At 35.2% G+C, this 14,891-nt stretch overlaps 1 protein-coding gene across 1 annotated transcript in view; it reads right to left on the bottom strand.

The window, feature by feature from the left end:
* Nucleotides 1-279: 279 nt before the first annotated feature.
* LOC121128523 (uncharacterized) overlaps nt 280-14,891 on the bottom strand; it is a 148,532-nt gene continuing 133,920 nt past the window's right edge. Inside the window, exons 7-8 of the mRNA XM_040724107.2 lie at nt 7,354-7,420; nt 280-914 (exon numbers count right to left, since the gene is read on the bottom strand). Coding sequence (XP_040580041.1) covers nt 603-914; nt 7,354-7,420 — 379 coding nt within the window. The 3' untranslated portion in view covers nt 280-602. The remainder of the gene's footprint in view (nt 915-7,353; nt 7,421-14,891) is intronic.

The following is a 14,891-nucleotide window of genomic DNA, read 5'->3' on the forward strand; positions in this document are numbered from 1 at the left end:
CCATTCTGTTTTGATATTGATTCAAACCTAGTTCTACATACATATATACAGGCTTTAATGTCAAGGAACGAATTAATCTCGTTCAAAAATATCATATTAGTTATATCAACTGCAGATGGTGCACACATCTGAAGGAAATATTTTGTCATGCCTATTTTTAGTTTATCAATGAATATTGCTTATAATGGTTGAACATCTACAAAAATTATTCCCAGGGAAGTCAGTATATTGTGGAAGGAATTCAATATAAAAACAATTCAAATAGGGAAATCAGTTCCATTTTACAAATGTAACATTTAATATCTTATTATTCATAAATGTATTCTTTAGAATTATTAATATATAATATTAGAAACAGGGTTTTTTTTTTTTTTTTTTTTGACAAATTAGACGCTTATTACAATTGAAAGTAGCATGATCATAATATGAATTCGGTTCTTTGTTAGGTATTAATAATGATACATATTCTTTTGTTTTACAAATACATTTAGAGTTTTCAATCAAATCCAAACCACCATTCAATGTTAAATCAACAAGAAATACTCCGCTAACTCATATAAATAGAAAAATAACAACAAGTCTATTTTTTATGTATTACAGAATCATAGTACAATGGTAGTCTTCTTTACATTTGAAGACGGAGAGGAAGAGGAATAGTGACCCTCTTTGGAATCTACAACATCGTAGGCGTAATTCCCATTGCTGGATACATGTATGACCACATCTGTGAGGGAAAATCTACGATGAAGATCCTCTGATGATACTCGTGAAGCAGAGAATGGCTCTGAGGAGGAGGAGTCCAGGGGGTATAGGAATTCTAAGCTGGATTGGTCGATGGTGGGCACTGTTGTTATGGTTATCTTTGGACAGCAGGGCTTCTTCAAACTTCCCTCTCGTGAGAAGGGGGATCCATTCTGGAAAATAATGAATAACATTAAAAAATATCACTTGTAAGTGATTTAACACATTTATGATTTTGTTAAAATTTATTTAAATTTGAGCCTAATTTATTAGAGCAAACTTAACTATAGAGGGCACGGAAGCAAAACGTGGACTGAATGACTGATTTTAGAAACATGTCAATAATTATACTTTTTGATAAATAATTTTGAACTTTTGTTTAACAAAACTTTGAGATACGACCTTTGTGAACATATTCACTTAATATGGCCACCCTCAGCAGCAATCACAGCCTCCACACAATGGTGGAAAGCTTTGCAGGAGTTGATGATGAACTTCTCGGACAAGTTGTTCCACTTCTTCACATTGGTGAAACAGTTACATCGACAGAAAATAAATTATGTTCACAAGTCTTGATGTTATTAACTCGCATGTATACGTGGTGATGTGTTTGAAAAAAATGAAGAAAAAAATGCATGTGTTCTTTAACATGATTAGAAGAAGAAGTTTTTCCTCTCTTTCCTTGACGCAAAGGTGTCAATCAAACTGTCCATGTCTTCATGGAGCACCTTGTCCACCATCACCCTGTCCATGTTCAAGAGGGTGAGGGAGGAGAGCCTCTCCTGGTCCATGGTGGTCCTCATGTGGTTCACGGAAGTAGGATTCAGTTGTTCCTTTCCACTTTATTCTCCTTGGAATCTTCGCCTCCTTGAATTCCAAATCAATTGAGTCCTCCTGGTCAAATACTGATTTCATCTCAGACGACTTCAACTCAGCAAGTTTCCAGATTGATTCAAAGATTTTCTCATTCTTAAGATCTTCAAGAGTCCTAATCACTAGGTTGACGTCTTTCCGGGCCTTTGTTAGGTGAACCTTTCTGCCTTGAAGTTCATCTGATATGCTAGATGTGTGTCTGAGGAGGGTCTTCATGATTCTGACCATACCTAGAGATACAGCGTGTACAGCATCGTAGCGGAGACTCCAGCGGGTAGCAGACTGGTTCTTCAGGGTCATCAGCTTGGCATGCTCCTCATCTTTACTTGTTAGCTTCACCGACTTGTAGATTGCTGACCTCTTTGGTGACCCTTCAATGAAGTTGTATAAAATTTGTACTGTCCCCATTGTATTTCTCAACAGGGTTATATCTGAGAAAAGATCCTTGACTACAAGATTGAGGACATGGGCGTAGCAGTGGATGTAGACACACAGTGGGGCTGCTTCCTTCCACCTGGCGGCAAGACCCTTCTTGATGCCGGATATGTTGGAGGCACCGTCCGCGGCCAGGGGGAGAGTGCGGGCGGGGTTAAGGCTGAGATCCTTGACAGCCTCGTGAAGCTTCTCAAACAAATATTTGCCGTCAGTCTGGGTAACTTTTACAAACTTGAGGAAGCTCTCTTTCTTGATGCCTTCACTCGTCAGATATCCCAGTGACAGACTGAACTGCTCCGTGTTTGACATATCTGATGTCTCATCAACAATCACAGAGAACCAGTAGTCATCATCGCCGGCACAAGTCTTGACATCTTCAATTATATTTTCTGTCACTTTGGATGCTATAATCTCTATCAGCTCATTTTGGATGTCAGGTGAAGTCCATTTGGCAAAACCTGCCCAGCTGAACCAAATTTTTTGACTTCGGCCTCCAGTTTATCTTTGAGAATATGATTGTCGTGTGAACGCAGGGACAAAAGCTCCAAGAAGTTTCCTCGATTGTTTTCATTAGATTCCGTCAACTTTTCTCTTGTTTCGGAATCGCCCCTAAAAGCCAATCCTTGCTTTGCGAGGAACCCAACAGTTTGGAAAAGATACCTCAAATAAGCTCGCCACTTCACGACTTCCTCAGCATGTTGAGACTGAACATGGCCGAGAACCGAGGTATTCTTTCTCTTTGATGTGAGGAAATTGATCCACTATTCCATCGACAGTTTGTGTTTTTTGTTGTTAGAATGAACTTTCAACGAGGAACTGTTTTTCCATGTTTTGAACTCAAATTTCCCAAGGTTGGAAATGGAAAATTTGGAACAGGCGAAACACTTGGCTGACTTTTCAACCTCGTCATATTCTAGCCACGGGAACTTACGGAACCAATCATATTGAAAGTCTCTGGAGTATTTGTCATCTATCTGAGGACTGTATGTTTGTAACTTGGGCTGTAGAGGATGATCTCTCTCGACTTTAGGTACAGTTTCCCGCTCAGTCTCCACTCTGGTTCTGGTCTGGATGTCCTTCCGCTTTTGCTCCCGCCCGATAAGTATCGGGTCACCCAGCTGGCTCGTGAAGACGACAGGGTACTCTGGGCCTCCGTCCACAAACTCCATCTCCTCAGTCTTGCTCTTCTCACCTCCTTCGATATTGTCGCTAGTCTCAGAGTCCTCTGCAGATGGAATATTGTTGTTGTTGACTACAGAGAGCTGCTCGGGAGAGAAGATTGGTCCGATATCGAGATTAGGAAGTCTTATTCCATGAGAAATCCGTCCGCTGGGGTAATTTGATGAGTCGCCATTATTTTCTGTGTCTGCAGTAACTTTCTCTTCAGCAGAAACGGACTTTTCAGATCTTGGTTCAGGCAGTAAGGCCTCAACTGGAGCAGGGTCATCAGGACAGGAGGAGGCAGTGACTGAGGATGAGGATGTAGCAGAGGAAGTTTTCTTAACAACAAAGTTCAATGTTTTCTGCTTCTTATGATCAATTTTCACTTGATACTTGCAGCTGGGGTCATTCTTATGGAGCTTAACTTTGTGATCATTAAAGTTGTCCCTCTGTATTTCCTTCTGACAGATAGAACAAATCACCAACTCTCTGTTAAAATGTGTTTTCCGCTTCCCGTGATACATTTCTGATAATTAATAAATTACTGCAACAATCCACTCTAAAAAGTACATAACTATTATTTATGTCCCTTTTAAGCAGTAATAATTTAATTTATCTTGTATTCAATGAAACAAATTCTCACTCTCTTAAATATTTCAAGAGTACTCCATACGAAAAATGTTGTGTGCGTCCCTTTTTTTTTTTTTTGGTTTTAAAGTACTTCACATTTGTAAAGGTTGTAAATTCATCTATATTTACATACCTATATAATTGGTGGACGGTTGAGTAAGATTTTTTTTTTTTTTGGTCTGCTGAAGCAGACAAAGCGCAATACTGACGTACGGCCCTGCTTAACAATGTCCGTAATCTCTGCCACCTCAATTTTAGCATTCAGAAGGCCTGTGATCCTCTGTGTTTTTGCTTCTTGCTCACTCATGATGAACGATTTGAGAAATGCTTATTTGTTTTTACTTATGCAGAAAGCACAGGAGATTCGGAATATGCAGGGAACAATCCCAAAACCTCTCTATTTTAATTACATAATTTTGCATTTATGAACCGTCCACGTTTGGCTTCCGAACCCTGTATTTACCGAGTGGTCCATTAAAATATGAACACTTTGCATTTCAAACTCTAGATATCATTTATTAATTAACAAAAGACTTTTAACAAAATTAATACTATAAATAGATGTGTGCCTGAGCCTTCATAATAATTTAAGTAGCCCCACTTAGCGACAATGATGGCTTCCAGGTGGCGGCGGAAGGCCCGGAACTTGCTGTGGAGGTATTCCTCTATCATGACGTCCCTGTGCTGGCGGACAGTGGCTTTGAGACCTTCAGTGCTGGGATGACGGATACTGCAGGCCTCCCCCTCGACATGGACCCAAAAGTTGTAGTCGACAAGGTTACCATCAGGTCTGAAGGGGGTCAAAAGTGTATCAAAAAAAAGTTCAGAAGAATTCAAAAGAGTCTTATAATGGAGGAGATTGTGTTTTTTTCATTGTTGGTGTCAAAAGTGGCCTCTATAAGCTCACAAGGCCCTTACCATCCTCTTTTTTGCTAGTTCTATGGACAGTCTGATGTGAAACCCCAAGATCTATTCCATGGGACCTCATATACTTGAAGGGATTGGCCTGAGCTGTTTCCTTTTACTCCTCCGGGTCCAGTTATTTTTTTTTTGACAGAGCTCTTCTTCCTCTCCAACGACTCTTGCTGACAGCGTAGACTGCGGTTCTGGAGGCGTCCAACTGCTTCTAGTGCGCGAATGGAAATTCGTCTATCAGGTTCAGTTGTCATTTTTTCGACTTGCACGCGAGCTAGAGACTCAGATTTATTTTGTTTTGTAACTAATTTTTATGCTTTAATATATCGAAATATGAATTAATTTCAATCCCTCAACCTTTGTAAAATTATTGAATGAATCAGTGTTCAGATTCCAATGGACACCCGGTATCTTCTTATGTTATATAGGGTGTCCACGATAAATTGGAACTACTTTAAACTTCATCCAGATCCATAATGTGGATATTCGGGGTTAAATCACACTAACATAAAAGGTTGCGTGAACAATACACTATAACTTCCACCACAATTGTTTTGACAACAAACAATAGTCATCATGGAACAAGCAAGGAAAGACGCCATACTCGAATTGGCTCGCGCAGCACACAATCCCTCTGCTATCTACAAGCTTCTTAACTACCCCAAGACCACGATGTACCGGGTCTTTAATGCCTGGGAGGTTGAGGGGAAGGTCTGCCGCAATGCCCACAACATGAGAAGTGACCCAATCCGCACTCCCCGCTTCCTTGAAGGCCTCCGAAAGTCCATCAAGGCTTCGCCGGGGACTTCCTTGTCCAGGTTGGCCAAGAACCGTGGAGTGAGCAAGCAGCTGGTCTCCAAGGCTGCGAATGAGGACCTCGGGTATAGGTCATACCGAATGGCCAAACAACACATCCTCACGGCATCCATGAAGGCTACCAGGCTCCCCAACGATAAGCGTCTTCTCAATGACCTTATGAGCCATGGAGGAAGAATCATCTTCTTCTCTAACGTGAAGAACTGGACTGTCGACAGAAGCTACAACGTTCAGAATGACAGGTGGCTTGCCAAGGAGAGAGAAGAGGTCCCTGTGTCTTCACCACAAAGTTCCCGGCCTCCGTGATAACCTGGGTGTTATCTGCAGCACCGGTGAGGTGATGCCTCCTTTCTTCTTCAATCCCAAGGAAAGGGTTAACGCGATAAGGTACTGCGAAGTCATGGAGGAGTTCGTCATCCCCTGGATGAAGGATACGGCCGCTGGGAGGGAGTTCATATTCCAACAAGACTAAGCGCTCGTACACATCGCCATGAGGACCACTAACCTCTTCAACATGTTGTAACTTGTAAAAACAGTTTGTACAAGTTATAATTTTTATTTCTCAGAGCCCTTTAAAATACCAGTCATTTTAATTACTAACTATTGACTGATGCTCTAATTTCGTTTTAACCTGTTAAAATTACTAACTTAACTGTGGGCATTACGTTATGCAACATCATTTTCACCCACCGGGTAAATTTAACATTGAACATTGTTATTTAAGTCCGTGGAACACGAAAATTTAAATCTTTTTTGTTATCATGCTCTAAGAGTATAATTTTGATTAAAAGCTATATTGTGCAAGAAAATAATTATATAAATGAAAATTAAAGCCAATGACAATAAATAAAAACATTCCAGCATTCGAAAAACAAAATATTTTTTGAATTATCTTGAATACAGTCCATAATTTTTTTTTTTTTTTGAAATAAAATATAATCAAGTTGATTATTTAACTAATTGTTATAAGAATTAATATTTTAGAGGCAGGAAAATTAATCAATAAAAATCAAACTTTTTTTTTTTTGGTGGCAATTTTTTTGATTTTTTAGTATTTAGTTTTAGCTATAATATAATGCAATTGAAAAAAATATGCAAAAAATATTACCCTCCAAATAAGACATCTTACTTGATTTTTGTATGATTAGACCCATTTTGTAGTTATTGTTTTCAAGATAACTTAAAAAAATATTTTGTTTTTCGAATGCTGAAATATTTTTATCAATTGTTTTGACCTTCTATTTTCATTTATATAGTTATTTCTTTTCATAACGTAGCTCTGAATCGAAATTATACTCTAAAAATGTGATTTTAATATAAGGATGGATTTAAAGACCAATCCTACTGCAATTGAAAATTTTAAAGGTCATTTTCGTGTTTTATGGCTTAAATAACAATATTAAATGTTGTTTTTAGCCGGCGGATGTTCTAAAATCAGAATTGTGTAGCATAATGTATCTAAGGCATATTCAACTTTTGCATTATCCTAATCTCAAACCTTGCTATATTCTATTTAAAAAATATAATTTTTACGTATCGAGCATTACAAAACCTCTCTAATTTTTGTATTACTTTTGCCAAAGATATAATTAATTTTTTTTTTGTACTATAAAAGAGTACCTTCATTAGATTACACTCAAAACCACTTAAAATGTATCAATAACTTGATTTAAAATTAATCATATGGAGAAAAGGGTGTTTTAAAAATCGATAATTATATATGAATAATTACAAAATATAATAATGTAATATTTTGTCTTTTGAATCGCTGTTTATAGTTACCTCAAAAAGTTTGAAGATTGAAGCTCTTCGAGAACGCTTATTGCTTAATACGATACCAAGATTATGTCTGAAAATATAAAATTAGTAAAATTAAACAATAAAACATGAACAGTATAACTAAGTACTTTGTAAATATACAGGGTAGACATTATAAATCCGGAATAAATTTAATGGCTAACTATAAAACTTGTATAAGAGATAGAAAGATTATTTTTTATTCATTTGAAAGCCATATTAAATGTTAAATAATTATTCATAATGAAAGCCTTCGTTCTCGATCTGTAAAATGCACCTGAATGCTTGGTATACCCTTGCTACCTCGTGCAGATCCAGGTCCTTTATTGCCTTGACGATTGCACAATGAGGATGTTAACCAAGTTGCAAGATTTCCCCGCCAGATGGTATGGCTAGAGGTAAACAAAAACATTACTACATAAATTCCCTTCCATAAATGTCAAACTTGTGAATCTTTAATCCGGGTTGACAGTCTTATTGGCCTAGTTTCTACTAATATTTTCTTATAAACCGAAGAAAAATAATGGAAAACTACAATAACTGGACGCTTAAGGACCTTCGTTCTGAATTAAAGCGTCGAAAGGCTCGTATTTCAGACCGGAAACATGAGCTTGTAAATTTACTGCAATCTTTTGATAGGAACTGTAATTTCAGTTTGTTCTCCAAAGCCTTGAGCTTCAACAAGACCTCAAGCCCATCCAACTCTACGATCTTTTTCACAGGGAGCGGGACAGCTGAAATGAAGAAAAGCAATAAATATAGCGATGCAAACATAGAGTGGCAGTCCGATATTTCTTTGCTAAAACGCCTTTATACGTCCTCAAAGTGCTATATTTCAGGATTAAAAGATGAATTTCTAGATAAATACACGAAGTTTGGAGTTTTTTCGGAAAATTTGGTCCCTTTTTTTATTTGAGGATTCCTCTAATTATGGAGATTTACCCTTGCAAAAAAGCTGCACGGAGATTTTGCAGACTTGCAATACACCAAAGAGACTTTTTTCAGCATTACCAGTTAAGGTAGAGTCATTTAGCAGATGACTTGGAACATATGATTCGGATCCAAGGCCGTTGAAGTTTAGAGGAAACAAATGCTATACTTCCACGTTAACTCATTGACAAAAAACTATGTTTATTCGTCTGTAAAAGATATTTCAATGATACATCAATATGGGAAAGCAAATCTACAGGCAGCCATCTACGATCATTGGTACCTTTCAAACCCTTATGTGTACTACTAGATCGAAAAGAGCATTGAAGTGGACAAAAACAAAGTTGTGCAAATAGAAAAGGCTACTAGAAACCAATCTCACTCCTCAAATTGGTTTCTACATCGAGAATATGGAGTAACTTTTTAAATCTGCGGAAATATTTGTAAAATGACCGATCGTCGTGATACGGAAAAAATGTGTGAGATTTTTATATTTTACCTAAGTTACAATTTTTTTGGCAATAGGTATATACACCTTTTATTGCTCCACGTATGTAACATTTAATGTATTTTTGTAACCATTTCAATATTTTTTCCAATCATTTTGCAGAAAACGTCTTTCCGATGTATATTTTCACACCATATTTGTAAAAATAACTTATGAAACTGATGTTATGTTATGGGTATGTGACTAAAAACATACTCTTGATTTAATTAAATTTAAGCATATTCATTTACTGTTCAAGTTTTAAAATGATTAATGGCAAAACATTCATACATAATTCGTCCGGCAATTGAGGTTTTGAAAATACTCAGTCATCCCTTGAGTATCTTGACATTCTTGCAATAACCCAAGGTATATAGAATTCCAAGGTAGTGCCATAGCGAGATGGCAGAAATGGCTGTCAATTTGTACAATTCTCTCGCTATGGCACTACCTTGGATTTCTATATAACTTGCAATAACCTATAATTCTCTCCACGTGAACGCACTTTGAAGCTATTCTTCTGTCGTTGACGACTTTATCTGCAGGAATCTGATTCATATTTCTTAGTATTGTTGGTGGGATCACATATACGTCCCTTGCTGCAAACAAGTCTTGAACAAGAACTCCTTTGTCTTCCATAATCGAATCTTTTCTGTAAAAACAACTCATTTTTCATGAGCGCATAACGTTCAATTACTTGCTTATCACTTGCAAATCCACCATAAGCGTCGCTAACAAAAGCAACTGCTCCATGAGGCAAAATTCCTATGATAACCTTGACAGTGTTACAGTTTTTATAGGAGCTCTATGAAGCAATTTGTTGCGTGACATTTTTGGGCTTCTCAATTACAATATCAGTGGTGTCCAACACTATCCGCGTAGCTGGAAACTTGGTTTTGAAATCCTTTGGCATGTGCTCCTTAACACTTTCTTTAGACGGTCACATTTGATACTCTTGCAATTGAAAATAGAGAAATGCGAGCCATGTTCGAAAGACTCTAGCAGCAGTAACTTTAGAAACACAAAAAAAGCGAGGAAGTTCTAAATCTTCGATGTTCCATCTAAGCTTGACTAATGTCAGAACACATTCTTTAAGTGGTGACCGTTTGGATTTGTACTTGAGATTTGTGGCGGCTGGACCAAGCCAGTTGAAAAAGTAGATGAGTTGATCAAAATCATAAAATCCAGTGTAAAACCGGACAGCCTCTGAATCATTGGCTAGTGTCTTAATGGAAAGAAAGAGACTAGATGAGGCATGATTAATGTCGTTACGTGTTTGTATCTGAACAGTACATTTTTGAACAAATCGCATCCTCTTCCATATGTTCTTCCTTTGAATCACGATCCTCAATCTCAACTTCTATGACATTATCATCAAAGTATATGACTTTAACATAATCTTGAGTGGTGTTGACTTCTTTTGGTTTTTGACGACTTCTATGCCTCTCTTCGCGAAATGATACATCTGTTGATCTTCTATAGGAAAAAATCGATGGTCCTTTTTTAAGGCATTTACGAAGCCTAGGAACGTCAGGATCCCATCCTCCTGGAAGATTGTAATCTTCTTGCTTGAAATGTTCGTGACATACTATTGAATGTCAAGAAGAAGCAGAAAGATTATTGGTCTTGAGGTGGATACGATTTATTGCAACCCTCCATTTCACTTGTAAAGTGGGGTCCTTGGGGAAATTAAAGTCTCTTACGCTTTTACATCCAGGTACGCTACAATAATTCACCATTTTTCTTCACTGGTAATTCCGTAGTTGGAGTTTTTTTTAACTTTCAACGATAAAATTTGAGGATATATTGAAGTAAAAGTCTGGAATGCTTACCTCTAAGCTCTTTAAATTTAAAGCCCACACAACCAACAACATATCCTTATTGCAGATACAAAGCCTCGGCCCACTCTTTGTCTATTCCTGCAATCTAACTTATAAATTTTTTCTCAAAACTTAATTAAAACATTAGATTCTGTAAGTATAAAATATCTTTACAGTGCATATTTTTTTTATCGAAAAGGTGTTTTTATTGCTTATTTTCCGATTTAAGAAGCGAGTTACACGATTTTGCTCATACATAAGAGAAAGGTAGGTTTAACAATAAATATAGTCTTGATATAAAAACAATTATTGTCTTCTGACTAATAAATAATATTTATTACTTAAATGAACCTTAAATTTATGGGTGTCAATGGGTTCATTTACTAAATAAGATTCGTATATGAAATTGATTTTTTGTTTTTGCAAAAAAAGACTCCCAATTTTACGAAGGAATCAACAATTTGGGGTAATTCACTTAATTTCAATAAAAATAATTAAGTCGTGTAGATTATTTATAGTTTAATAAGATGGGATTTCTTAACCTAATTGTTTAAGCAAATCCTCCTCTATTTATGAGATAAAATACGAGTACTCCCATAGTCCATTTCTAATACTTATTAGATCCTAACATAATGGCCGTAATCCTAGTCTTAATATAAGTATTCGTATAATATTCAACTATAAATACATAAACATGTATCTAGATTTGCATAAGCAAAATTCTTTTTGGAGAGGCCTAGTTCGGAATAGAAACTTTTCAAAAACAGGAGAGCATCTATAAATATTGGTTTCATTACAGGAAGCATCTAAAGGTCATGGGAATGGTGGAAAATGCATCATGCAGATTGTGTGGAGATACAACTGAGACTCTCATTCATTTATGGGTCGAGTGTAATTCCCTGGAGAGTATAAGGAGGGAAATATAGAAGACTCGGCCTAATAAAAAATATATTTTACTCTACATTGAAGCTGTTAAGAAGACTGGCTATTTTAATGACATTTTTTTAAATCGGTGTTGTTATTTTTATAGACTGTTTTCGGGCCTTGTTTTGGTTTCATAAATTTTTGTCGTATAAGATATGATTTTGTTATATGTAAATATATCCCAGTTTTAGAGGTATATGTTACAAGGGTTGTCGCATTTAATTGGGGGGTTCGTGACTTTAGAGGAGGTGGCTATCCCGTCTTCGTACCCTTAAGGTATGTAATAGTAAAAAAAGATGGGATATTTTAAACAAATTATTTAAGCAAATCCTCCTCTAATTAGGAGATAAAATGAGAGTACTCTCATAACCCATTTCTAATCTTTATTAGATCCTAACAGAAGGGCCGTAATCTTAGTATTAATAAAAGTATTTGTATAATATTCAACTATAAATACATAAACATGTATCTACATTTGTTCATCGTTAGATCAAGTGAAATGTTTACGGTAATGACACGACTTTGAGAACATGATATATGCAGACCGTCGCTAGGATGGTTGTTTTTTAGAAAATTTCATTTTTCTAAATACTTTTGTTTGTAAAGATAAAACGACCTTTTTTATATAAAAAATAAATTCATTTTTCGTGTTATTAAAAATTATAAATTTTCACGAATCTCTTCTAAAAAAGAATTGACAATTTTACTTAACACTCATCAAATTTTCCACAGGTTTATGCCGAACGAGCTAAAACTAGAAAGGGGTAGAACCAACAGTTTTTATTATTTGAAAACTACATTTAATGACATTCAATTATTTATAATGAGAGCTGTCTCTTTTGATACTGTTGGCCACACGGCTCCTGAATATTTACTTAATACAGCATTTGAGGAGAAAAAATTGCAATATCATGACTTATTGGAAGCTCTCTCTACTATCTTTTTTATAGGACTATATGATTTATTGAATATAGCGTTTTCCCATTAACATAAATAAATCATATTGTTACCTCGCTAATATAGGCATACACAATGTATTTTATTGTCAGCTGTCGATGTTTCCGCTTCTTTTCATTTAATCATTGTTCTAAACGTTGATTGGTTAAATTGGAATGAGCTATTGTTAAGCTGTGAAAAATTCCAAATAGATATTGAATAATAATTCCATAACTACCAACTGATTATGGCTCTTTCCCCCGGTTTGTTTCCAGAAGAAAGGTTGCGTGATACAATATAAGTAACAACATTAAATGTGTAAAAAATTTATAAGGTCTGCTTGATGTACAAAAATAACTACAAGGGTGCCCTCTATCCAGTCAAAACCGCACACTTAAGATTAAGAGGAAGTCGAATTTCTACTGAATAATTCAAATTACTCCGAGGCAGCATTTTCTAACAAAACAAACTTTGTTTTGAGCTTGAAATCTTCATATTTCATAATGTTTTCAGTCATAACTATCGTTTAAAATCGTATTGAGTTTGGTCACGATACTAGTGCCGTGTATCTGCAAACAAGTCTTGCCTGACGTTAAACAGTCCCTTTACGACATGATCTATTTACCTACAAGCTTACTTTTTTGGCCACTAGGGAGAAAGGGGGATGAAAGAGCAATTAATTTATCTATAAATCACTATACAAGCCCTATATTTTTCCTCATTTAATTGAATTAACAAGTTGAAATTTGTAAAGGGATCGAAAAAATTGTATACGTCTAGAGGGAAGATGATAAAGTAACGTTATTTGTGTTATATCAAAATCTTAAAATTGTAGATTTGTTAACTTTTGACCCTTCTGATTAATAATCATCTTATAAACAAGAAGATAAACTGTGCGAAGTATTACAAATAAAGCAGTGGGATATTATATATTGAAAATCATGCTTCAATAACATATCCTTCCTCATCATAAATGAAACATTTTATGAATCGGTACTTTCTTGATTTAATCACATATACAATATAAATACATATATGTATTTCAAATTATACAGCATTTTTAAAGGAAGTCGGTCATCTTAAAAAGCTATAAGCAACCAAATTTTATAAGGGTATATTTCGTTGTTCATTTTTGATTAAGGGAGATGGTTAATTATTACATTGTATTTAGTTGCCATTAGAGGACTGATAAACATATTTAGGACTTAAATATGTTAAGAGGGGGGTGTTAAAATCAAATTCTATTGTTGTATACGTGGTATTACTCCTCATTTCTTTCCCACTCTCTATATTCTTCTCTTCTACTTTCTTTACTTTCTCTACGTCCACGATGTACCTATAAGATCTAAACCCGTATTTATCGTGACAAAGGGCAAGCACATTGAATGACATATTGTTCAATTTAGTACAATATTAAACCTATAAAAAAGTATTAATACATATTGAAATACTAAACCTAAGCTTTGAGGAATATAATTTATTTTAACCCTGTACAATTCAGTACACGGAAAATCTTAAGATCCAGCAAACACAATATAATAAAACTTGAGCTACAATCATATTCAAATGACTCAAGACATCAAAATAAATCTATACTGGGCTGATTTCAATGTTTCTGTAGATAGTTTTTTCGAATCTAAGTGACCCTTTTATTGATTCAAGAAATTTTATAAAGATTTTTGTATCCCCACATTTCTTGAATAATATACCGTGGATTTTGGAGGTAAAAGTTTATTTCCAATTTTACCAAGAGATCGCCGTAAAGGCAAACAAGGTTATCGCCGTCTTCTTTTTCAGTGATATAGCATAGTTTAAATCCATTCGAACGATGTTACAATCTCTGCTTGGTTATATAGTAAGAGTGACTCATATGTGAGACTCATCCTCGCACTCTTTATGATTTAAAATCTTTTCACGAATATAAAACGTCGTCTAGAGTTTTAGCTTAACATATACGATTGAAATGTGATCACATTCAAACCGAACAACTTAGATTCAATGTAAATATTTCAAAGACTATATCTAATATTGACAAATAAAATTAATAAAATAGGTTTTAAGTATATACAACAACACCCTCCTAGTTTTTATTGAATAAAATAGCATTCATCAATGAATGTCTTAAATTGAAAAATTCATGATTGACCCTACAATTTTATTTTGTACTCAAATTTGGTTTAAAGTTTTAAAAATGCCGAACTTTGTCCCCTTAAAAAGGCTATTTATGTTCTTTTGATCATTGCTATTCATAAGTAAGATACATATAATACAAGTTAATTGAAGAACTTTATAAAAGGAAGATAGTTAATTTTGCTGTACCTATGGTTATACTTGTATACCTAGAATGTATAATGGGGTATGGAATTTTAAACTCATGTGATAATCATTCATGTAGCTTAAGTTGTTTTTCTTTTTTTCCCTCTTGA

This window comes from Lepeophtheirus salmonis, chromosome 13 (genome assembly GCF_016086655.4).
Source record: "Lepeophtheirus salmonis chromosome 13, UVic_Lsal_1.4, whole genome shotgun sequence".
NCBI lineage: Eukaryota > Metazoa > Arthropoda > Copepoda > Siphonostomatoida > Caligidae > Lepeophtheirus > Lepeophtheirus salmonis.